General features: G+C 45.0%; 1 protein-coding gene across 1 annotated transcript in view; it reads left to right on the top strand.

Moving 5' to 3' along the window:
* DNAH2 (dynein axonemal heavy chain 2) overlaps positions 1-26265 on the top strand; it is a 426940-nt gene that overhangs the window by 64094 nt on the left and 336581 nt on the right. The window contains exons 6-8 of the mRNA XM_089688974.1: positions 4131-4241; positions 10537-10775; positions 13805-13996. Coding sequence (XP_089545100.1) covers positions 4131-4241; positions 10537-10775; positions 13805-13996 — 542 coding nt within the window. The remainder of the gene's footprint in view (positions 1-4130; positions 4242-10536; positions 10776-13804; positions 13997-26265) is intronic.

The following is a 26265-nucleotide window of genomic DNA, read 5'->3' as shown; positions in this document are numbered from 1 at the left end:
CACAGCAGGAGTAACCCCTAACAAGCCCTGGAGGAACCCTAGGTTTCCATGGAACCCTGGTTGAGAATGGCTGGTCTAAGCTATTCTCACTAATCATCAGTGTCCGGCTGGATGGCCATGGTAGAGGTACTTTGTGACTGGCAACAGGTAGAACAGTCCTTTGGCAGACCAATGTATACTGAGGTCAATCAGCCACAGCAGGAGAAACCCCTAACAAGCTCTGGAGGAACCCTAGGTTTTCAGTGATCCCTGGTTAAGAATGGCTATTCCAAGCTATTCCCACTGACCGTCAGTGTCCGGCTGGATGGCCACAGTAGAGGTATTTCATGCCTGGCAACAGGTAGAACGGTCCTTTGCTACACCAGTCTGTCCTGAGGACCCTCTTTCTCTAAACAGGGATGCAAAGTTGGTGCTTTTTGAAATATCATTGCTGAAAGAGGTGTTACATTGTAATTATTTCATACTCTTAGATTGTAAGCTGGAAAGAGCAGGGCCCTTGAACCCCTCGTGTATTGTTTTGTTCCTGTATTGTCTCATGTACTGTCCCCCACTATAGTGTACAGCGCTGAGCAAACCTTTCTGGCGCTATATAAATACTGTATAATAATAATAATACTGTTAGATATACTGTATATTATCTATACGAATGAGCTGCATATGTATCCTTGAAAAGGTGAGCTTTGTTCCAAGAAACGCATTTGTTGAAAATCACAATAAGAGAAATAATCTATGACCTTTGCCATGTAACTCTGTGATTGTCGTGATTTTTTTCTGTTTATGGTTTTAACCAGGAGAATTTATGGATCTGAAAAATTATTTTTTTAGATGAAAAAATAAAAATTATGATGAGATCCACTTTTAGTCTAAGTGAGGGTTCTTCACATTTGCTAAATAAAGAGCCAGTTTACTGTCTTTTAGACTCTAGGGGGGCTGGACTGTGGCAAGTGTGGCTAGAAGATGCCCTAGTATCAGTTGAAGTAAACAATGCCTCAGGCATGGGAGTAAAGAGAAAATACATAGCACCTGTGGTCAGTAGGAGGAAGAATAATTGCCCAATTGTTGGTGTCAGTGGGAGAAATAGTGCCCCATCATTGGTGTCAGTGAGAGGAATAGTGCCCGATCGTTGTTGTCAATGGGAAGAATAGCATCCCATCTTTGGTGTCATTGGGAGGAATAGTGCCCAGTCGTTGCTATCAGTGGGAGGAATAGTGTCCCATCTTTGGTGTCATCGGGAGAAATAGTGCCCCGTCGTTGGTGTCAGCTGGAGGAATAATACCCCATCATTGGTGTCAGTGGAAGTAATAAGACCCATTGTTGGTGTTAGAGAAAGGAATGGTGCTTCATCCTTTGTGTCATTAGGAGGAGTAGTGCCCCAGGGGCCAGATAAAGGCAAGCAGATGCCCACATCTGACCCTTTAAGTGACTAACCCTATATATAGTTTTTATACAAATAAATGTGTATTTCAGTGTTTGGCAGATTTGGTAGAGTTTGGTACAACCTTATAACCTTAGATCTCTCTATAGGTGAGACCTCAGAGCATTTCCATCTCCAGATGTGCACATTTACTGCAGCCATTACAGGGGTATCACTCTACTTTTTTGATTTGGAATCACTTTTTTGAATTTACGCTTGCTGTTTTTTTTTTGTAAATAGTCCCCTAGCACCTTAATAAAAAACAGCTTTCCCTGCAATGTTCAACTCATTTCTGGCACTATCCCCTGTAGACTCACCAGTTCTGTAATCCAGCACCAGTTTTCAAGCTTAAATGACACCTGGTGTCATCCAGCCCACTTCCAGTGAATGCAGGGTGTCATGGGCCTGCCCCCTGGGAGGGACATCATCATGGCACTCTGCATTCACATATAATGATGCAGAAAATGGCACGAATACCACTACATCAGTGACACTGAGGCCCACCTTAGTACCTGAGAAGAGGAAATTGGACAGAAAATTTTAGAAAAAAGGCTAGGTATAAAAATAAATGTGTGATGAGGCTCCAGGGGGGCAGGACGGAGGTGGGTTTCAGAGTGTGGGAATATCTCTGTTGAAGACTGAGGTTCTTAGTCGGGAAGCAGGGCCATTGGTTGATTTAATATATATATATTGTTTTTTTTAATATATATATATATATTATATATTTTATTAATTTTCTTTAGAAAGAAAAAAACAATACAAATAACAATAATATAACTTTATCACACCAGATACACCCACTTTATCCCCATTTCCACCCCCCCCGAACCCTGCTACCCTCCCGAAGAACCCTTGTCCATTTCAATCTTAACTTCTCTTTCCCCTCCTGTTAACCAACCCATTTTTATAGATCCGTTTAACCATTTTAATTCTCCAACTCTACTACCAAATCACCCCTCATTTTTAAATATTTTTCCAATGTTTTAAAATTGTACCATCTACTCCACTTTTCTCTAAATATTTCCACCGTATCCTCCTCAATATAACACAACTCCTCCATCTTCTTAATATACTCAATTCTATCTATCCAGTCCCTCATTGTTGGGGGGTCTTGGACCTGCCCAAATTTTAGGAATTAAGCTTTTTGTCGCACTAAGCAGACAGTGTAATATACTATTTTTATATTGTTTTACTGACATCTCTGTTTTATACAAAAGATAAACCCACGGGTCCTTCTGGATTGAAGTCCTCTATATCTCCTGTATATTTTGAATTATTTATTGCCAAAATACCTGTATTTTTGGACATTCCCACCAAATGTGCGCCATTGTCCCTAATGCCCCACATCCCCTCCAACACAATGGTGATATTTCCTCTTGTGTTTGTGTGCCACACTTGGTGTACAATACCATCTGGACAAACATTTATAATTCATTTCGACTATGTTCATATTCCTCACCCCCTGTATTAATTTAAACACTTTACTCTTCTGTTGATCATTTATTTTTGTACCCAATTCTCTTTCCCATTTCTCTAAGAATGACGGAATTCCAGCTCCCATGAGTTCAGATAAGAAACCAACTCATTGGTTGACGCTTCTAACCAAACTCCAGTGCCATCTTAATGCATGGGCGCTGCCCAGGGGCCCCAGATACATGAGGGACCCATGATATTCTTGCATTACATCACACTTGCCAACTGTCCCGGATTTGCCGGGGCAGTCATGCTGTTTATTAAGCTGCCCCATTGGCCGTGTCCCAGGCAGAATTCTGGAATCTGGGCCTTGGGGACATCAGAAGCCTGTCACTGGGTTATTATTATTATTATTACATCGAGTTTATATAGCGCCAAAGGATTTGCTCAGCGCTGTACAATAGAGGGGGGGGGGACAATACATGAAACAGTACAGCAACTACAAACAGCACATGAGGGGTTAGAGGGCCCTACTCTTTCGAGCTTACAATCTAGGAGGGAGGGGGTAGTGGTACAGGAGGAAGTGGCTGTGGGGGATGGAGTGGTAGGAGGAATGAAGGAGAACGGCTGTTAGGTGAGGGTGGGGTAGGCTTCCCTGAAGAGATGGGTTTTCAGGGAGCGCCTGAAGGTGAGGAGGGTAGGTGACAGTCTGATGGATTGGGGTAGTGAGTTCCAGAGGATGGGGGAGGACCTGGAGAAGTCTTGCAGTCGTGCGTGGGAGGAGGAGACCAGGGAGCAAGATAAAAGGAGGTCTTGTGAGGAGCGAAGGGTACGGGTAGGGTGGTACCTGGGAATCAGGTTGGTGAGGTAGTTAGGGGCAGTGTTGTGAACGGCTTTGTAGGTCAGAGTTAGTAGTTTGAATTTGATGCGTTGGGCAACCGGGAGCCAGTGGAGGGAGAGGCAGAGGGGGGTGGCAGAGGGGGAGCGGTTGGTGAGGTGGATGAGTCTAGCCGCTGAGTTTAGGATGGTCTGGAGCGGGGAGAGCCTGCACTGGGGTAGGCTGGTGAGGAGGGAGTTGCAGTAGTCGAGGCGTGAGATAATCAGGGAGTGTACGAGTAGTTTAGTGGTGTCTGGGGTAAGGAAGGTGCGTATCTTGGGTTAAATCTACTATTAGAATGACATCCCCCCCGTACTGTGCTCTCTTGTCCCCACTGGACTGTGCCCCCCTGACTCCCCCACCCCCCATACTGTGCCCTTTGTGTTGATTAGTCTTTGATTTAACCTATAATTTCTTCTAATCCAGACACCAGGTACAAGTTACAGGGTCACACTGTCCTTTACATCCCCATCGAGGCCATGAATGTGGATGCTGAAACCGCCATCAAGGACAAACAGCTGGTGCAGAGGCTGGAGAGTGAGTATATCTGATATTTATATTGAAAAGGAAGAAATAGTAAGTTTGCATATATTTTTATTATTCAAATATAACATTTGAAAAGATTTTTTTTCTTTTTCAGGTATGTAATATGTCATGTTAATATTATGCATTCTCATTTTCAGTCAGCAGGTGGGGTTTTAGCCCTATTTCACACTTTAACTAAAGCTGGTTCACTTCGAATCTGGTGCAGCTTTGCATGGTAGCCAATCAGCTTCTAACCTCAGCTTGTTCAATTAAGCTTTAGCAGTAAAACCTGGAAACTGATTGGTTTCCATGCAGAAGTGCACGTGATTCTGAGTGAAGCAGCTTAATGCAGGCCATAGATGGGTCGAAAATCGGCCGATTTTACGGCTGAAAATAAAATCAGCCGATTTTCGGATCGTTAGTGGGCTAAATGTTAGGTATTTTGGCAGATTTTTTTATTGGTAAAGTTGGAAAAAAATCGGCCGATTTTGCCGATCGGCCGATTTTCGCGGCAATGATGGGCAAATCGGCCGATCTTTTACCGATAAAAAAATCTGCGCATGAGCAGTGACCTGCAAGAGGAAGACAAAAAGAAGAAGAAAAAAGAAGAGGATGAAGAAGAAGAAGAAGAGGATGAAGAAGAAGAAGAAGAGGATGAAGAAGAAGAGGAAGATGAAGAAGATGAAGAAGAGGACGAAGAAGAGGATGAGGAAGAGGATGAAGAAGAGGATGAAGAAGAAGAGGAAGAAGGAGAAGGGGAAGAGAAGAAGAGGATGAAGAAGAAGAAGAGGATGGAGACGAAGAGGATGAAGAAGAAGAAGAAGAGGACGAAGAAGAAGAGGAAGAAGAGGAAGAAGAAGAAGAGGATGAAGAAGAAGAAGAAGAAGAGGATGAAGAAGAAGAAGAGGATGAAGAAGAGGATGAAGAAGAAGAGGATGAAGAAGAAAAAGAGGATGAAGAAGAAGAGGATGAAGAAGAAGAGGAAGATGAAGAAGAGGATGAAGAAGCTGAAGAAAAGGATAAAGAAGAGGAAGAAGAAGAAGAGTAAGAAGAAGAAGAGGATGCAGAAAAGGATGAAGAAGAAGAGGAAGCAGAAGAAGAAGAGGATGAAGAAGAAGAAGAGGATGAAGAAGAGGAAGATGAAGAAGAGGAAGATGAAGAAGAGGAAGAAGAAGAAGAGGATGAAGAAGAAGAAGAGGATGAAGAAGAAGAAGAGGATGAAGAAGAAGAGGATGACGAAGAAGAGGAATTCCAGTCCAGCAAAAAGTGTCCCTGCAGAGAGCTCCGCTATTTCTTTGACAGTTCCTTGACATTTATAGCGGTTGCAACAATGTATCTATTTGTTTCCGAATAAAAACATCTGTATCCTAAATGGATACAAATAGATACAATGTTGCAACCGCTATAAATGTCAAAGAACTGTCAAAGAAATAGCGGAGCTCTCTGCAGGGACACTTTTTGCCGGCTGTAGATGGGATGAAAATCGGCCGATTTTTTTTTACCATTGCTGGTAACGTCAGCCGCTTGAACGACCGATTTTTCGTTTTTTTAAAGAAAAATCGGCCGATTTTCGACCCATCTATGGCCTGCATTAGTAAATAAAATTCACAATGTCGCATGACAAGTCAAAACACATTCCTTTCAATGGGTGCAGTCTTAATCAATGCGACTCAAGTCGCAGTGACAAAAAAAGGTTCCTTCACTACTTTTCTGCAACTTGGGTGCGACTTGAGTGCCATAGACTGTGATGTTAAAGCACAAAAGTCATAAGGAATTTACAAGCAATCGGCAGCAAGTCATGCGACTTTGGGATTGCAGCTGTGTAAATCGAGCCTTGGACAGCCTATCATATTTTCTAGTTTTTCCTTACCTCCTGATGAAACAAAGACTGCACTCATAGAGCCTAAAGCAGAAATGAACTCCTACACCCTGGAAGCAAAAATGCAAGATCTTTTTTTCTATTTTTGTCCCCACCTAGGTCAGAATGTGTCACTGGTCCTGCAGCCACTTGAGATACTTGCATCACTTCTCTCAGTAGGCTGCAGGATCGGCATACAGGGCAGGGGGTGGGCCAGAGGGCAGGTCCCAGGTGTCATCAGCTGAAGAGAACCAACATGGCGGTGCAGGACCGCTGTTTGGCACCTGAATAGCAGGTTGCAACAGGACATCGCAGGACTTGCTGTGCTTTTCAGTATGTGTTTTGAAGTGAACCCAGGAATACTGGTTTGAAGGAGTTTGGGTGGAGTACAGCTTTAATCACTCTATTAAAAATGTACCTGCATCAGTCATTCCTCCCCCATTGTTCCCCCTTTCATTCCCTATTGTTCCCCAACCCATCTCTCAGAGGTTTCAGTATAGGAGAGTGAGACTGAAGACAGGCAGCTTATGTTGTGCTCTTTAGATAACCCATGGTGCACTGTGAGTTCTTTATCATAGCGAGGTCTCTCAGATAAGTCAGGTTTTACAGCTTGCAATAGGCTGACATTTCTGCTTTGACGTGGAGAGTATAGAAGTGATTAAAGCGGGGCTCCACCCAAAAGGGGACGTTCTGCTTTAAAGACTGGTCCCCCGCTCCCCATTAAAGATTGGCACCTTTTGGGGGTGAGGAGCGGGTACCTGAATTTGCCAGGTACCTACTCCCACTTCTGCTCCGATCGACTAGGCCAGTGGTGGGCAACCTTTTTTTTCAACTGAGCCAAATCTCGCCAAAAACACGATTGAAATTTATTTTGAGAGCCACATTTTTAAAACTGAAAATACATCTCCCATATAGTAATTCATCCCCCATATAGTAATTCATCCCCCATAGTAATTCATCCCCCATATAGTAATTCATCCCCCATATAGTAATTCATCCCCCATAGTAATTCATCCCCCATATAGTAATTCATCCCCCATATAGTAATTCATCCCCCATATAGTAATTCATCCCCCATAGTAATTCATCCCCCATATAGTAATTCATCCCCCATATAGCAATTCATCCCCCATATAGCAATTCATCCCCCATAGCAATTCATCCCCCATATAGTAATTCATCCCCCATATAGTAATTCATCCCCCATATGGTAATTCATCCCCCATATGGTAATTCATCCCCCATATAGTAATTCATCCCCCATAGTAATTCATCCCCCATATTAATTCATCCCCCATAGTAATTCATCCCCCATATAGTAATTCATCCCCCATATAGTAATTCATCCCCCCATAGTAATTCATCCCCCATAGTAATTCATCCCCCATAGTAATTCATCCCCCCCATAGTAATTCATCCCCCATAGTAATTCATCCCCCATATAGTAATTCATCCCCCATAGTAATTCATCCCCCATATAGTAATTCATCCCCCATATAGTAATTCATCCCCCATATAGTAAGTCCCCCATATAGTAAGTCCCCCATATAGTAAGTCCCCCATATAGTAAGTCCCCCCCCATATAGTAAGTCCCCCCCCATATAGTAAGTCCCCCCCCATATAGTAAGTCCCCCCCATATAGTAAGTCCCCCATATAGTAAGTCCCCCCCCATATAGTAAGTCCCCCCCCATATAGTAAGTCCCCCCCCATATAGTAAGTCCCCCATATAGTAATTCATCCCCCATATAGTAAGTCCCCCCTGTGTCAATTCACTTACCTTTGCTCCGCGCGTTCCTCTCGCCGTGTTTCCCGCGCCGTTCTGGTCTTCAGGGCGGACTGTGAGAGGAGAGGAGTTCGTCACGCTGCCCCGCCTACATCCTGGCTGCCCCGCCTACATCCTGACAGCTGCAGAGTCCTGACTTTTGGGGCGGCCGCCCGAGAGGAGGGAGGGGAGGGGAGGGGAGGTGAGGGGGCAGCCGCCCTGCACACGCCCGTCCGAGAGGAGGGAGGGGAGCGGGCGCCCGGCACACAGAAGAGCCGCATTTAAGCTTGTAAAGAGCCGCATGTGGCTCGCGAGCCACGGCTTGCCGACCACTGGACTAGGCGATTGGAAGCGGAAGGTGTCCTCCCTCCCTCCCCGTAGTCTTTTGGGACACATGGCAGGTCCCAGAAGACTACAGGACCATTCATGAAGCGCAGCTCTACTCGCGCATGCGCAGTAGGTACCCGGCTGTGCAGCTGCAAGCTGTCACAACCGGGTGCCCACACTGAAGATGCCGGCGCCCAGGGAGAGAAGACGGACGGTAAAACGGGCTGCGGGGGACACACCACGGGACCGAGGGACAGGTAAGTGGCTGTTTTTTTAAAGGTCAGCAGCTACAGTTTTTGTAGCTGCTGACTTTTATTTTTTGACTGGGTGAGTAGAACTCCACTTTGAGATAAAACACGGCCATCTTTGTGAGGCTGGACTAATATATTAGCTTAAAGTGGTTGTAAAGGTAGAAGGTTTTTTTTTTTTACCTTAATGCATTCTATACATTAAGATAAGAGTCCTTCTGTTTGCAGCACCACCCGCCCCCCCATATACTTACTTGAGCCTCCATCCAGTGCTGTGCCCGAGAGCAGCGGCTCTCTCCCTCCTCACTGCACATGGAGTCAGCAGCAGGAGCCAGTGGTCCCTGCTGCTGTCAATCAAATCCTGTGACATGCTGGCAGAGGTGCGCAGACAACGTGGCTCAGGATTGAGTCTGGCCTGCAGGTGTGCCACAATAGGAGGCAGTTTCCTATGGGGGCACACCAAGAAGAGGAGCCAGGAGCGCCAGATTGGGGATCTTATAAGAGGATCAGGGCTGCTCTGTGCAAAAACCATTGCACAGAGATGGTAAGTTTATTATGTTTGTTATTTCTAAAAAAAATTTAGGTTTACAATCACTTAAAAGTGAACGTGTGCTTTGCTCATGCATGGAGAGGTGGATATGATGGGTGGTATTTAAAGTGTTACTAAACCCCGGACCCGGCATTCCCTCTATCTGGTCTCCCCTGACTCTGCATTCACTATATCTGGTCTCCCCAGACCCGGCATTCACTATATCTGGTCTCCCCGGACCCTGCATTCACTATATCTGGTCTCCCCAGACCCGGCATTCACTATATCTGGTCTCCCCGAACTCGGCATTCACTATATCTGGTCTCCCCGGACCCTGCATTCACTATATCTGGTCTCCCCGGACCCTGCATTCACTATATCCGGTCTCCCCGGACCCTGCATTCACTATATCTGGTCTCCCCGGACCCTGCATTCACTATATCCGCTCTCCCCGGACCCTGCATTCACTATATCTGGTCTCCCCGGACCCTGCATTCACTATATCTATTCTCCCCGGACCCTGCATTCACTATATCTGCTCTCCCTGGACCCTGCATTCACTATATCCGGTCTCCCCGGACCCTGCATTCACTGTATCTGGTCTCCCCGGACCCTGCATTCACTATATCTGGTCTCCCCGGACCCTGCATTCACTATATCTGGTCTCCCTGGACTCTGCATTCACTATATCTGGTCTCCCCGGACTCTGAATTCACTATATTTGGTCTCCCTGGACCCTGCATCCACTATATCTGGTCTCCCCGGACCCTGTATCCACTATATCTGGTCTCCCACAGTACACACAACATGGAAATGCAATTATTTTAGTAAATATAAACTGTTAAATACCTTTTTTCATCAGCAGTACATAGCAGTCTTGTGACTTCTATCAGTGTCTGGCCGGGCACTGGTTAATCTTGTAGGAGGAGTTTTCATTCTATGAGGCTGCATGACCCCTAACCCTCTGTCTGGACAGTGCTGATTGGCCCTGTGCCGATCACATGCACCCTCCCATGAAAAAAATATACACCAAACTGAGCACATGCAGCTTGCCGCCAAGGCTCTGTTCATCAGCAGATGGATTGGGGACAGTGGAAGAAAGGGAGGATCAGGGAAGACCGGAACAAACATCCTTTTTACACGACGCAGAGGATTAACCCCTTAGGTTCTACAGTGAGTATAACAAGCATGCTTTACTTCATATGCAGAATGATTTTACTGTTGTGGGTTTAGTGACACTTTAGGTGAACCTGTTGCTCTGCCCTGCATGGGCCAAGCACCTGTTCAGTTTGAGAGAGGTTATTCTGATTCATACAGATGCCATTTCTGACTGCTTTGGGCCTACTGTAGCGCCTTGTGGGCCAAGTAGAGAGGTGCATGGCACAAGGCCTGGACCTTGCTGGCAGATTGAGCTTACTGCATTTGGTTACAGTATTCTGCTCTTGTATGTGGTCCTAGTCCACAGGCCTACAACCTTCACCATACTTTGTATGTATGGGCAGATGTGTCACTTGGATATGTAATTGGTTGTTTGTCTTTCCCTGGAGAAGCTCTTCATGTTACTTTGTTTCCACTCTAATAGCTGCCATGGTGCACTGGACCCGCCAGATCAAAGAGGTTCTGAGCGCCCAGGAAGCAGTGGAGATGGGTGAGAGCTCAGGTCCTCTAGAGGAGATTGAATTTTGGAGAGAACGATGCACTGACCTCTCTGGAATCAGCAAACAGCTGGATAAGCCCGGGGTGAAACACATTGAGCACATCCTGGAGATGGCAAAGTCATCGTATGTGGGGCCTTTCCAGAAACTGTCCAAACAGATCCAGGTGAGAGCAAACCACTGACTCTGGTTTTCCAGGGTAACAGTCTATATTTTGGCCTCCAAGTCTCCTTCCACATTTAGTTTTTTAAAGCCCTTATTCCCATGAGTGACAGTATATGCATCCTACCATTGCCAGTAGGTCTGATGGGTCCAGACAGGACCCCCGGGGCTATGTGGCATTTACATCATGCTTGCTTTATCGTTGGCCTGATCACCCTGGGTCCTTCTGAGCACTTTGGTGCTCCCCTTCTGTCATTTTCGGGTCCACAACTGGGACCGTTTTTATCTTTGGATTGATAAGTATTTACTCGCCATATATATGCATGATCTCACTCAAACTTTGAGGATGAGGTTTTTTTTTAAACTTGTCGGGCTTCCGCAAGCAATCCAACAGATGTATTGTGGATATGAGACATGGGCTTGGTGATTGTAAAAAAACCAAACCTTTAGAATCGCTTTAAAATTGTTCTTCTACCAATAGACCCTACCTGTTGGCAAATTTTCGTTTTTAAGGTTTACTTCGACCTTAAAGCCTAAGTTTAAATAAATATATAAACACAAGGGACATTGCTTACTATCAGTATGATGTGTCCCTTGTGCTGGTGTTACCTGGTTTAGTAGAAATCCCCCTCCTTTGATGTGCCCACCCAGCCCTGCTGAAGTAATCTTCTGGTGCAGCAGGGGTTAAAAGAAGTGAGGAAGCTGTGACAGGCAATTATCAAGAGTGCCCAATAATGCCCTCTCTTTCCACCCAGCTCCTCCATTCATAGAAGCCATATTATGGCTTCTATGAATGAAAAACAATCTATGAACGGAAGTTGGACAGATTGAATGGTCCTCCTCCTCCATTCATAGATCATGTTTCATTGATAGAAGCTGCAGTATGGGTTCTATGAAAGGAGGAGCTGGGCGGACTATCACAGCTCCCTGAGTTCTATTAACCCCCGCTACACTGGAAAATTACAGCGGCAGGGGTGGGGGATGACATCAGAAGAAGATTTCTAGTAAACCAGATGACTGTTCTCAAGAGACAAATCACACTGATGGTAAGTAACACTTTTTTTTAAATGCAAGCACAGTATATTACATGAATTTGACTTGGTATCAGCCTCTTGTAGCTTATTGTAGAGCTTAGACTGTGAGAGGGAAAAACAGCATATGTATCCAGTAAGTTGTGCTGCAGTGTTCATGTGCTAACAAGAGACATGCTAATTGAAGGAGAGAGCAGAATGATATAGAGATGACATAGAGATGAGCTCATTGGTCTGCTATTTCTCCTTTCACCTTCTAATCACAAGGGGGAGGGGACAAGACATGAAAGTGTAGTAAGTGAAGCGGAGAAAAATCAGGTCTTCAGCCCTGCCTGACAGAGCTGTGTTGTGAGCTCTGTAAGCTGTATGGCCACAGAGAACAGTAAAGATGACAGAGGTCCTAACCCAGGGGTGTCCAAACTATGGCCCTCCAGCTGTTGAAGTAGTACAAGTCCCATCATGCCTCTGCCTCTGGGTGTCTTGCCTGTGGATGTCAGAGTCTTGCAAGGCCTCATGGAACTTGCAGTTCCTCAACACCTGGAGGGCCATAGTTTGGACACCCCTGTCCTAACCCTTTTGCTCATATCCAAAATGAAAGAAGAAAATGATTGGAGATACACCTTGATTTTCCATTTATATGAAGGCTTATTAACAGTACGTAAATACTGTATTACTGATATATAAGAAGGGGCAGGGGCTTAGCTAAAGGAATGGGAGCCTAACCTGCAATTAGTTAGTAGTTGTGGCGCAATGTACCCCCAGGATTTAGGATGCATGGGGGTTCGTCCGGGATCGATTTGAGGACTAAGGTGTCCTTTTATCATGCAGCAGTAAATGACCGCTGCTCAGTTCTCTGGCATTCTCAGAGAAGAGAGTTTTCCTCTGAATGCCTTTTTATGAAGCGGTGTAGATCGCTTCTCCAAATGAAGAGAGAAGTGATCTACAAACACTTTGAATGCTGGAAAACGGCTGCTGTTACTATAATCTCGCGAGATTACTGTAAGAGATCAGTCAGATACCGTTTACTAAGCAGCGGTAAATTATCGCTGCTTCATTTGCGATTCCCCCGACTCTCCACCTCTGGGCTGGAGAATCTGGAGGGAGAACACAGATCGCCAGTGAAGGGCTAACATTGCTCCTTCATAGACATAGTTACATAGTTAGTCTGGCTGAAAAAAGACAAAAGTCCATCCAGTTCAACCATAGAAAAAAAAAAAGCTATAATCCTACACCCACAGTTGATCCAGAGGAAGGCAAAAAACCCACCAGCAAAGCCTGATCCAATTTGCTCCTGCTGGGAAAAAAATTCCTTCTTGATCCCCCGAGAGGCAATCGGATATTCCCTGGATCAACTTTCCCTATAAATATTAGTATCCAGTTATATTCTGTGTATCCAGGAAAGAATTCAGGACTTTTTTGAAGCAATCCACTGAGCCGGCCAGAACCAACTCTTGAGGGAGTCTATTCCACATTCTCACAGCTCTCACTGTGAAGAAACCTTTCCGTGTTTGGAGATTACATTTCTTTTCCTCCAGATGTAAAGAGCGCCTCCTTGTCCTCTGTGATGACCTCAGGGTGAATAACTACACCGAGTTCACTATATGAACGACTGATATACTGGCCATTTGTGTGCTGAGATGACCAGCGGAGAACATGTTCTCCGCTGATCATCTCTGTTTCCTAAACCACTAATGATCTGAGATCAGCAACAATCCTTAGGATCGCCTCTGATCTCTGTTTCATAAAAGGACACCTAACACAGGTATTTGCAGGCCCTTCACTCTTGATACCATAGAGCATGGGTAGGCAAGTCCCATCAAGCCTGTTCCTCCTGGAGTCAGAGTCTTGCAATGCCTGATGGGGCTTCTAGTTCCGCAGCAGCTGGAGGGCCTATGTGTGCCTACCCATGTCTTAGAGCATTGTTAGATCAGATGACGTTCATGTTAACTTTGCACTTTTTTGTGTGTCACTAAATGAGCCCAATGTGTTTTCTCTCTTGTAGGACGGGTCTGTCCAGGCTCAGTCTAACCTCAGCTTTTTATCCATACTGCAAGGACCGTTTGAAGAGCTGATGTCACTGAAACTCAAAAACATTCCTGAAAAATTCCCTCATCTTCTCAGCCTTGTCCGTATTATCTGGGCCAACTCACCCTACTACAATACCCGAGAGCGCCTTACCTCACTATTTCGCAAGGTAAATTGAAAATCTATTGCATCTTCTTCTACATCAGTCTACATTTCTATTGATCAGCCACAAAAGAACATAAATATTCAGTCCTACATTACCTTAAACAAACAGGTCTACTTCTAAAAGATCCATCTGAACAGAACTCTAGGCTCTCTTTTTTACTTCATGTTGATAACACACATCATCTTCTGCATGTGCGTAACAGTATCACATAACCAGGCCCTCTGGTCAAGAGAAGATCCTCTGTCAGGTTTTTACTTCTATGTCCCAGTTTGGAAGATTCATCATTTATATTTGTCCTGATGATTCATAATTTTGAGTTGTCACCAGAACACGAATCCTGGTTGGTAGAGTGTCTCTGGATTAATACTTGTAGTGGATGACCTAGATTCTCTTGATCACTTATCCACTGTGGTTTCAGTGCCGGTTCACATATATGCGGATTGCATGTAGTTTGAACCACATCCAATCCGCATGACATGTGAAATAACATTGCTTCCTATGGTGCCTGTTCACGTACACTATATTGCCAAGAGTATTTGCACGCCTGCCTTTACACGCACATGAAAGGTCTTAGTCCGTAGGGTTCATTGTTGAGTTGGCCTACCCTTTGCAGTTATAACAGCTTCAACTATTCTGGGAAGGTTGTCCACAAGGTTTAGGAGGGTGTCTATGAGAAGGTTTGACCATTCTTCCAGAAGCACATTTGTGAGGTCAGGCAGATGTTGGATGAGAAGGTCTGGCTCGCAGTCTCCGCTCTAATTCATCCCTTAGGTGTTCTATAGGGTTGAAGTCAGGATTTTGTGCAGGCCAGTCAAGTTCCTCCACCCCAAACTCGCTCATTATTATTATTATACAGTATTTATAAAGCGCCAATAGTTCGCTCAGCGCTGTACATTACAATGGGAGACAATACATGAGACAGTACAGTAACAATACAATGCGATACACGAGGGGTTCGAGGGCTCTGCTCCTTGGAGCTTACAATATAGGAGGGGGGGGGGGGGGTAGTGGTACAGGACGAAAAGCTGTGGGGGATGGAGTAGTAGGAAGAGTGGAGGAGATCGGCAATTAGCAGGGGGCGGGGTAGGCTTCCCTGAAGAGGTGGATTTTCAGGGTGCGCCTAAAGGAGAGGAGAGTACGTAATATGAGTGTATAACATCTATAAACATTACATAGGAAAAGCAAACCTGTCATAACATGAACTATCCATTACTTATCTTTTGGAAAGGTAAAATTCAAATATTTTAGTAACCCCCTTTATCTCAGTATATACATCCAGAGTGCACTGCTGGTGAAAATATTTCCTCCAAAAATGTCACGTCATACAGTGGGGATCGAAAGTTTGGGCACCCCAGCTAAAAATTTGTATTAATGTGCATAAAGAAGCCAAGGAAAGATGGAAAAATCTCCAAAAGGCATCAAATTACAGATTAGACATTCTTATAATATGTCAACAAAAGTTGATTTTATTTCCATCATTTACACTTTCAAAATAATAGAAAACAAAAAAATGGCGTCTGCAAAAGTTTGGGCACCCTGCAGAGTTAATATCTTGTACTGCCCCCTTTGGCAAGTATCACAGCTTGTAAACGCTTTTTGTAGCCAGCCAAGAGTCTTTCAATTCTTGTTTGAGGTATCTTTGCCCATTCTTCCTTACAAAAGTCTTCCAGTTCTTTGAGATTTCTGGGCTGTCTGTCACGCACTGCTCTTTTAAGGTCTATCCATAGATTTTCAATTATGTTGAGGTCAGGAGATTGTGAAGGCCATGGCAAAACCTTCAGTTTACGCCTCTTGATGTAATCCCCCGTGGATTTCAAGGTGTGTTTAGGATCATTATCCATTTGTAGAAGCCATCCTCTCTTTAACTTCAGCTTTTTCACAGATGGCATCAAGTTACCATCCAAAATTTGCTGAAATTTTATTGAATCCATTTTTCCTTCTACTCGTGAGATGTTCCCTGTGCCACTGGCTGCAACACAACCCCAAAGCATGATTGATCCAACCCCATGCTTAACAGTTGGACAGAGGTTCTTTTCATTAAATTCTGTGCCCCTTCTTCTCCAAACGTACCTTTTCAATTTTAACCTCATCGGGCCACAGAACTTGTTTCCAAAATGCATCAGGCTTGTCTATATGTTCATTTGCAAAGTTCAAACGATGATTTTTGTGGTGAGGATGTAGAAGAGGTTTTCTTCTGATGACTCTTCCATGAAGACCATATTTGTACAAGTATCTCTTTATAGTGGAATAGTGTACCACAACTCCAGTGTCTGCCAGATCTTTCTGGAGGGATCGTGCAGTCAAACGTGGGTTTTGAATTGTTTTCTCACAATCCTGCAAGCTGTTCTGTCTGATATTTTTCTTGGTCTTCCAGATCTTGCTTTAACTTCCACTGTTCCTGATGACTGCCATTTCTTAATTACATTCCGAACAGAGGATATTGACATCTGAAAACGCTTTGCTATCTTCTTATAGCCTTCTCCAGCTTTGTGAGCGTCAACTATTTTCAGTTTCAGTTTTCTAGACAACTGCTTAGAAGAACCCATGGTGCTGATTGTTGGGGCAAGATCAGATGAGTCTGGGCATTTAAAACCTTTGAGATTGACATCACCTGGTCTGTTCATCTGCCTGGTCTGACGATGACTGAGAACAATCCATGACACTGGCATGTCTCAGCTTTGCAAAGGGGGCAGTGTATGCTATAAATTCTGCAGGGTGCCCAAACTTTTGCAGACGCTATTTTTTTGTTTTCTGTTATTTTGAAAGTGTAAATGATGGAAATAAAATCTAACTTTTGTTGACATATTATAAGAATGTCTAATCTGTAATTTGATGCCTTTTGGAGATTTTTCCATCTTTCCTTGGCTTCTTTATGCACATTAATACAAATTTTTAGCTGGGGTGCCCAAACTTTCGATCCCCACTGTATATGGCAATTAAAAGTCCGCAGAGGGCGGAAACCTGGCAGAATCAGATGGTAGAATGTGACAGAATCAGATTCAGAATATTAGTACAGACAGCACAGCACAGCACAGTTCAGTGGTTTGGGACTCACGCTAACTCATCCTTTAGTTTAACCCCTTCCCGCCGGCGCCTCCCGGCCCTTTAAGAGTTCCAGAAGCCAGGAGGCGGGGTTTACAGATCATGTGACCGACATGACGCGTCGTCACGGCGGTCACATGATTGGGAAAGGTCCTGATCGAAAGAGCAGACCGGGACCTTTCCGTGAGTACCAGACATGTGGGCTGGGAGCGTGCAGGGTGCGTGCTCTCAGCACATATGTTTTTTGTTAATTGCACGCAAATGTGCGGCCCGGCGTAAAGGGGTTAATAACCCCTGGTTCACATCTGTGCGGGTGGTGCCACTGTGGGACTCGCACAAATACCTGCACCACCCACCCAGAGGAATGCGGGACCCGCAGGCGGATACTATTAATTTTAATGGCATGTCGCCCGCACTGGAAATCCCAACTGTATTGGGAACCTTGGTTCCCGCGCGGCTGAGATTTCCCAAGTGAATGGACTCCCGGGGCACGGGAGTCCATTCAAATTAATGGGCTCTCGTGCCCGTGCAAATCATGGACTGCATGACTGCACAGATGTGAACCAGGGGTTAAAGAGCCTGCTGTTATGAGCAGCAGTAACTTCTATAGCTCTGGTCATCAGAATGAGAAATCCATTAGGATTGCTTAGCAAAATCCAAAAATGAGACCGCACTCCATGGAGATCCCACTCATTCAAGTCTTTATGGACCTTGCTTTGTGCTCTGGTCTGCAGTCATGTTGGGACAGGAAGAGGCCATCCCCAGACTGTTCCCAAAATGTTGTGAGCATGAAATTGTCCAAAATGTCTTGGTATGCTGACGCCTTAAGATTCCCTTCACTGGAACTAGGGGGCCAAGCCCAACCCCTGGAAAATGACCAAAGACTTTGCATGACCTGGAGGCATTTTGAAGACGAATGGGCAGCCATACCACCTGCAAGAATTTGGGGCCTCATAGAGAACTATTACAAAAGACGGCACGCTGTCATTGATGCTAAAGGGGGGCAATACACAGGATTAAGAACTAAGGGGATGCAGACTCTTGAACAGGGGGAGCATTTCATTTGGTTACTTGTTGCTATGTTTTGTTTTATGATTGGGCCATTCTGTTATCACCTACAGCTGAATATGAATCCCATAAAAATTAAAAGAAATGTGCTTTGCCTATTCACTTTTGTTTTCTTTAAAAATGGTCCATACTGTATATTGCAAATTCTCCAAGGGAAGCAAGTTTTTGAGCACAACTGTAACTATTTATTCCTCAGGTGGTTTGGCATTTAGTAGCTTTGCTATTGTTTGATATTGACAGTATTCTGTACAACTAGACTAAAACGAGGCCCCACTTGATGTACTGTAATTGGTTGTATACTTATTTGGTAGAATACAAAATATCTTTTGCACAGAACCTTCAAGATATTCATTTTTTGAGCTGTAAAAAGCGAGCGTCTCATTTATACAAACAGTGTTTCAGGTTTAGTAGTATCAAGAACAAGAATAGGATGGAAATCTGTTAACTTTTTCTGGGACAATTTAAAGTGGTTGTAAAGGGTCAAGGTTTTTTACCTTCATACATTCTATGCATGAAGGTAAAATACCTTCTCTGTGCAGCAGCAACCCCTAATACTGACCTAAGCCCCCTCTCGATCCAGCGATGTGCACTGGAGTCTCGGCTTCCTCTCCTTGTTGGCTGAGACAGAAGCGGGAGCCATTGGCTTCCGCTGCTGTCAATCACAGCTAATGAGTCAATGAGAAGATAGAGGGTGTGGGGCCAAGCCCAGGCTCAATGTGTGAATGAACACACGGAGCAACGGGTGCCCCCATATAAAGCTGCCTCCTGTATGGGGCACCCGACAGGAGGGAGGGGCCAGGAGCACCAGCGGGGGATCCGAGAAGAGGAGGATCTTGGCTACTCTGTGCAAAACCACTGCAGAAAGCAGGCAAGTATGATGTGTTTTTTATTAAAAAAAAAAATTAAGCCTTTAATATCACTTTAACCGCTTCCCGACCTCCCTATAGCAGAAGTACTGCTACAGGACAGCAGGGATGTGCAAAATCATGTATATATACGTGATTTCGTTTTTCCGGGTAGGGGGCGCGCACTATTGGCTCCTCGGCATGTCAATCACCGGGTCCCAGCCGCCGATTCTCAGACGGTGATCGTTGGCAGAGCTGACAGGGGAGAGGTCTGTATGTAAACAACACAGATATCCCCCTGTCAGCAGGAGCAGCATCTCTCCCCTTGTCTCCCTAGTAAATCACACACAGCACACAGTTAACCTTTTTGCGGCCTGCGGCTGTCAATCACTGGGTCCCGGCCGGTGATTACCGAGCATCTCTGATGGAGGACTGCTTTGGTTACTAACAGTCATCTTCCCTGTCAGCTTGGGCACACTGCTCTGGATGGCTGTGCACAGCACAGCCATTCAGAGCAGTGTGCTTACATTGAAGCACACAGACACCACCCCCTATGTAAAACACTCCCTGCACACAGTTAACCCTTTTTGATTGCCCCAGATGTTAACCCATTCCTGCCCAGTGTCATTAGTACAGTGTCAGTGTTTTTATTAGTATTAGTGTCACTGGGGATGTCAGTGGCAGTTAGTTCCCCCTCAGTGTCAAAACGCCTTGCGGTCCCGCAATAAATCCCGCAGTGTCTTGCGGTCCTGCGATAAATCGACGATCGCTGCCATTACCAGTAAAATAAAAATTCCAGTATCTATACCGCCATTTGTAAACCCTATAACTTTCACGTAAACCAATTAATTTACACGTATTGGGATTTTTAGCAAAGTCATGTAGCAGAATACATTTTGGTCTAAATTTATGAAGAAATTTTATTTTCAAAATTTTTTTACTGACTATGTTTTATAGCAAAAAGTCAAAAATATTGTTTTTTTTTAATTGTCTGGCTTTTTTTTTATAGTGCAAAAAATAAAAACTGCACAGGCGATCGAACCGCAGAAAGCTCTATTTGTGGGGAAAAAAGGACATATATCTCATTTATGTACAACATTGCATGACCGCACAATTACCAGTTAAAGTAACGCAGCGCCATATCTCAAAAAATGGCCTGGTCAGGAAGGGGGGTAAATCCTCTGGAGGGCAAGGGGTTAAGAGTGGAATAACCTCACTTTGGAGAGATTTCCTTTCCTTTATGTTTTATTTACAGGACAGGAAGTAAAGGGAAATCTCTCGAAAAGCGGAGGCTGTTATAGCCGCAAAGGGGCAACTTCATATTAATGTCCATGGTTTTGGAGTGGAATGTCCAGCAAGTTCATATAAGTGCAATGGTCAGGTGTCCACAAACTTTGGTCACATAATGTATGTTTGATAAACGTCTGAATGGCCCCTGTGACCATCTTGGGAGTAAAAAAGTATACTTCAAGTTCTGCCTGACCTCACCCCATCTTTCAACAGTCTAGTTCCAAGGCTCTCAGACTTGATTGTTGCATTTTGTGGCCAAGATTTTGTAGGCCACCTCTGTATAGTAGGTGAGTCTCCTTAGCAATGGCATCAAGAGCAATTTTACGAAAGGTATCACCAGAAATAAAACACAGCAAATACTTTACTCCTGCGCTGGGGATGGCAGAGGCTAGAACAGCAATGGGCAAACTACGGCCCGGCGGACCTTTTAATCCGGCCCGCGGAGCGTGGCAAACATTGGCTGTCAGGATGTAGGCGGGGCAGCGTGACGAACGTGAGGGGAGCTAGGCTCCTCTCACAGTCCGCCCTGAAGACCGGAACGGCGCGGGAACACGGCGAGAGGAACGCGCGGAGCAAAGGTAAGTGAATTGACACAATATGGGGAATGAATTACTATAGGGGGGATGAATTACTATGGGGGATGAATTACTATGGGGGATGAATTACTATATGGGGGATGAATTACTATGGGGGATGAATTACTATATGGGGGATGAATTACTATAGGGGGGATGAATTACTATATGGGGGATGAATTACTATATGGGGGATGAATTACTATAGGGGGGATGAATTACTATATGGGGGATGAATTACTATGGGGGATGAATTACTATAGGGGGGATGAATTACTATGGGGGATGAATTACTATATGGGGGATGAATTACTATATGGGGGATGAATTACTATATGGGGGATTAATTACTATAGGGGGGATGAATTACTATAGGGGGGGTGAATTACTATGGGGGATGAATTACTATATGGGGGATTAATTACTATAGGGGGGATTAATTACTATAGGGGGGATGAATTACTATATGGGGGATGAATTACTATATGGGGGATGAATTACTATAGGGGGGATGAATTACTATGGGGGATGAATTACTATGGAGGATGAATTACTATATGGGGGATTAATTACTATAGGGGGGATTAATTACTATATGGGGGATGAATTACTATGGGGGATGAATTACTATATGGGGGATTAATTACTATAGGGGGGATTAATTACTATATGGGGGATGAATTACTATGGGGGATGAATTACTATGGGTCCGGCCCCCGGGTCCAATATATGAACCCATTGCGGCCCTCAAGTCAAAAAGTTTGCCCACCCCTGGGCTAGAATGACAGTGTGAATGTTCTGGAATATGCACTGCTTGCTGCCCTCAATGGACCGGGGTAGTCCAAAGTCACTAAATGCAAATGAAAAAAACAAAAAGAGGGCGCACCGGCCTAGTGCATTATCGTTTAAAAATATTTATTGAAAGAATAAAAAAGTAGGTATCATACTCACAATGGACATAGAAAACATAGGCATATCACAATGAACAAAGGTGTTCAATCCATATAGAGTCCACAATGATGGAACCCTGGATGACCATCTGGCTGATTCCCTCTGAGGGCTCTGAGGAAGAGGCTGAGTCCTCGAAACGCGTCAGACAGTTGGTCATCCAGGGTTCCATCGTTGTGGACTCAGATGCTATATGGATTGAACACCATTATTCATTGTGATATGCCTGTTTTCTATGTCCATTGCGAGTATGATACCTACTTTTTTATTCTTTCAATAAATATTTTTAAGCGATCATGCACTAGGCCGGTGCATCCTCTTTTTGTTTTTTCATTTGCATTTATCACCAGAAATAACATAGGACCTTCACATTGGCACCATCAGTAAAGTATGTAAGAAGTTACCTTAAATACTCACATTTCTCTGTGCCTGCAGTGCTGAGCACCCCCCTGATCATGAGTTGTCTGGGAAATTGACACTTTTGGGAGTATCGATCTCCAGGGTCCCCAGCAGCTCGCAGTGGTGTCTCCTCCTGACCTTGTGTCACCACGGTCTCCTGTGAGATGTGGGATCAGAGGCAGGAACCAATGAGAGCTGCAGGCACCCCGGAGATCCAAACTTCTGGAAGTGCTGGTTTCCTAGCAGACTATTGGAGATTGCCTAAGAATGCCTATTCCTCCAGACTGATACCTACCCATTAAGGCATTTTGATACTTGCATCATTCTAGAGCTCACCCACTGATTGCATCAGGGTTGAAGGCTCTTGAGAGGAGTACTGAAGCACCCTGCCAGACCCTCCCACCAGCCATAATCTGCCTTCTGCCCCAGAGAAGCACAGAGATCCAGTAATTACATTATTGGGTTTAAAAACAGAAAAGATTGATTTAAAAAAAATAATTATCATGTTGATGAGGGGGAAAAAGAAGGAACCAGAGAAAGGAAAATATAAAATATAAGCAGATTAATCTCCATCTCACACCCAGTGGTGTATTTTGGTTTTATGCTGCCCTAGGCAACACTAAAACAGGCGTGACCCCTCCAACAACCCCCCCACTTAATTGGAGCAAATGGATCAAATGGTGTATTGGAATGTAATAATACTTTATTTTTACACGGAAATTCTGTTAGGATAGGGTGCAGAGGATGGGGGGGAGAGAGAAGCATACTGCTGTATATATACAACACTATGTGACGGGAGTGACTTTTGGGGGTGAGGGGGACCCCTGTCTCAGCTCCACATGTTCCTCTTATGTGTAAGGCACCCTGTGCTTGTTAGGGGTACAGGGTGAAGTGTTCTAATATTGGTGTGGGGATTGTTCATTGTTCTCTGCCATGGGGCTGCATCCCATTGTTCTAGCAAACTATTATGGGATGTAATGTTTGTGTATTGTTGTGGGGGTTGTCCATTGTTCACTGCCATGTGGTTGTCCATTGTTCACTGCCAAGTGCTGCATCCCATTGTTCTATTGTGTGTATTGGTTTGGTGGGGGGTGTTTCCAGCAGCCCCTTCCCCCTGATGGGATGGCCTGCTGATGTGTTTCCTGTCTTAAGAAGAGTCTGGTGCTGTCTATTTCCTGTATGATCAGCGATGGGGTCCGTGGATGGTGTTCGGACATGGAAGCGGGAGTCTAAGGGAAATACCCTAGCGCGGCCGGGGTTCGGTTCCATGACACACTACATCCATCATAAGAGGGAAGATCAATTAATGAGGCTTTGACAGATCCTACCTGGGCAGGGAAAAGCCCCATCTACCTGCTCGGCTCACGATCCACCCTGGCTGACAATCAGCCAGTCTGTCATGAATCCTCCCAGCCTGTGCTCCCCATCCCCAACACATACCCAGGGAGTACCCACAAGGATGGGACGGGCAGGCCACCTCCAACCTACCGGATCCCGTGCACACCCTGCAACGGCCACTGATGCCCTCCTGCCTGCTGTGGCCTTCCTCCACTCGATTCGTCACCTCCGGCTCCGAGCTGTAGCTCAGTCACCAGCCTCAGAGATATTACTGCTGCCATAGGGGAAGTGCAGCCCCCGCCCATGAAAAATGCAGCCCAAGACAACTGCCTTGTTTGCTTTGCAGTGAATACGCCCCTGCTCACACCTACAGGTGAATCCAAGAGCCTGCTCGTTTCCATGTGGTTTTTGTGCATTTCTACTTATGGCATTTAGCCGGGGTTCACACGGATGCAGTGTGGAATTTGCAGCGATTTTTGTGCGAATTCCACACCGCATCAGAACCGCACCCCGTTCATGCGAACCGCTGCAGGTGTGTATGTTAAGTTAACAACACCCCAAAATCGCGGTGCAATGTGCAGAATCAGATCGCATATGTGTGAATACCCATGCGATCCGATTCTAGTGCGGACCAAAAAAGGGTCCCGTACCTTTTTGGTGCGGATGCGGTGCGATCTGAGCCATACAGGATTTGCATGTGACTTGCACAGGAATGCGTCGCGGTTCCTATGCGAATCACATACGATATGCCGCACCGCACAAGTGTGATCCCAGGCTCAGGGTAGCCCATTCATTGCAATGGGCTGCCCTACACATGTGAAACGCAGAAAAGAACTGACTCTTTTCCAAAGGGGGGAGTCCTCTTTTTGATGGGACTTTACTGGCACAATTCTCTTATATGATAAACTTAAATAGTTCAAAAAAGTATTTTTTTTTTTTAAATATGCAGTTTTATTTTTACAATCTTAAAAAACAAACATAGAGCTACAATACAGATTACGGCGGTATCTTCAAGGACGGTATTGCAAATGTAGCAATGGGTCATGCATAACACTTGACGCGTTTCGAGACCAACAGCAATCTCTTCCTCAGAAGTGCTCAAGAAGGCATGACGCCTACAACAAACACATACATATCAATATACATCACAACGTTTTGTTGGTATTAACAATATAATAATTTGCAATGTGGTTATACACTTACATGATCCCATGTGAGGTGAAAACCGCCAAAAGATTAAGAACTCATTTTACATATACACAGCCAAGGACTCCTCATATATCTCAAGCAGGAATGATAGAACATAAAATAACATATATATAACATAAAATAAAAACTTTTTTGAACTATTTAAGTTTATCAAATAAGAGAATTGTGCCGGTAAAGTCCCATCAAAATAGAGGACTCCCCCCTTTGTATTCTTCATGGATGTTGGCACCCTGTGTATTATATCCCTTTCCCCTTTGACTCTTTTCCAAAAACAGAAAGATTGAAACACATGGGGTAATCTATCTTTCTACTTCTCACCTCGCCCCTTCAGTCTCCTCTCGCATTACTAACCTACTAAGCGACATATCGGATTGGATGTCACTCCACTTCCTCAAACTCAATTTTTCCAAAACTGAGCTCTTAGTATTCCGCTCAGCCTGTGCCCCCTCCCCTGACTTCTCCATCAAGATCAATAATACAATCATCAGTCCCTCCCCTCATGCCAGGGTACTAGGTGTAATCCTGGACTCCCATCTGTCCTTTCAGCCCCAAATCCAATCGCTGTCCAAATCTTGTAGACTTCACCTCCGCAACATCTCCAAGATACGCCCGTTCCTAACCTCGGAAACCACTAAGCAACTTATTCCCTCCCTTGTTATATCTCGCCTTGACTACTGTAACTCCCTCCTCATTGGCCGACCTCATCGCAGGCTATCCCCTCTTCAGTCTATTATGAATGCTGCTGCCAGACCCATCCACCTTACTAACCGTTCCGTATCTGCCATCCCTCTCTGCCAATCCCTCCACTGGCCTCCACTCAGTGTCCTCCATCCCTCTCTGCCAATCCCTCCACTGACCTCCACTCAGTGTCCTCCACCCCTCTCTGCCAATCCCTCCACTGGCCTCCACTCAGTGTCCTCCACCCCTCTCTGCCAATCCCTCCACTGGCCTCCACTCAGTGTTCTCCACCCCTCTCTGCCAATCCCTCCACTGGCCTCCACTCAGTGTCCTTCACCCCTCTCTGCCAATCCCTCTACTGACCTCCACTCAGTGTCCTCCATCCCTCTCTGCCAATCCCTCCACTGGCTTCCCGTTGGCCAACGGATAAAATTCAAAACATTAACAATCACATATAAAGCCATTTATAACTCCGCCCCAAATTACATCACCGATCTTGTCTCCAAATATCACCCAAACCGCACTGTCCGCTCCTCGCACGACCTCCTGCTCTCTAGCTCCCTTGTCTCCTCCTCCCATTATTATCTCTAGGACTTCTCCAGAGCTTCCCCCATCCTCTGGAACTCTCTACCCCAATTTATCAGACTATCGCCTACTCTGCTCACTTTTAGGCGATATCTGAAATTAAATCTCTGAAATTCTATCTCTTCAGAGAAGCCTATCCTGCCCTCAGCTAATAATGGAATCTTCTACTCTTCCTGCCAGTCCATCCCCCACAGTTACTACCTTTTGTACCACTAGCCCCTCCCTCCTAGATTGTAAGCTCCAAGGATCAGGCCCTCCTATCCCTCTTGTATTGAACTGTATTGTTGCTGTATTG

Source organism: Staurois parvus, unplaced genomic scaffold (genome assembly GCF_062004578.1).
Source record: "Staurois parvus isolate SC_StPar_1 unplaced genomic scaffold, SC_StPar_1.0 ptg000463l, whole genome shotgun sequence".
Taxonomy (NCBI): domain Eukaryota; kingdom Metazoa; phylum Chordata; class Amphibia; order Anura; family Ranidae; genus Staurois; species Staurois parvus.
Note: the sequence above shows the minus strand (reverse complement) of the source record. Positions and strands in the feature narration are given on the sequence as shown.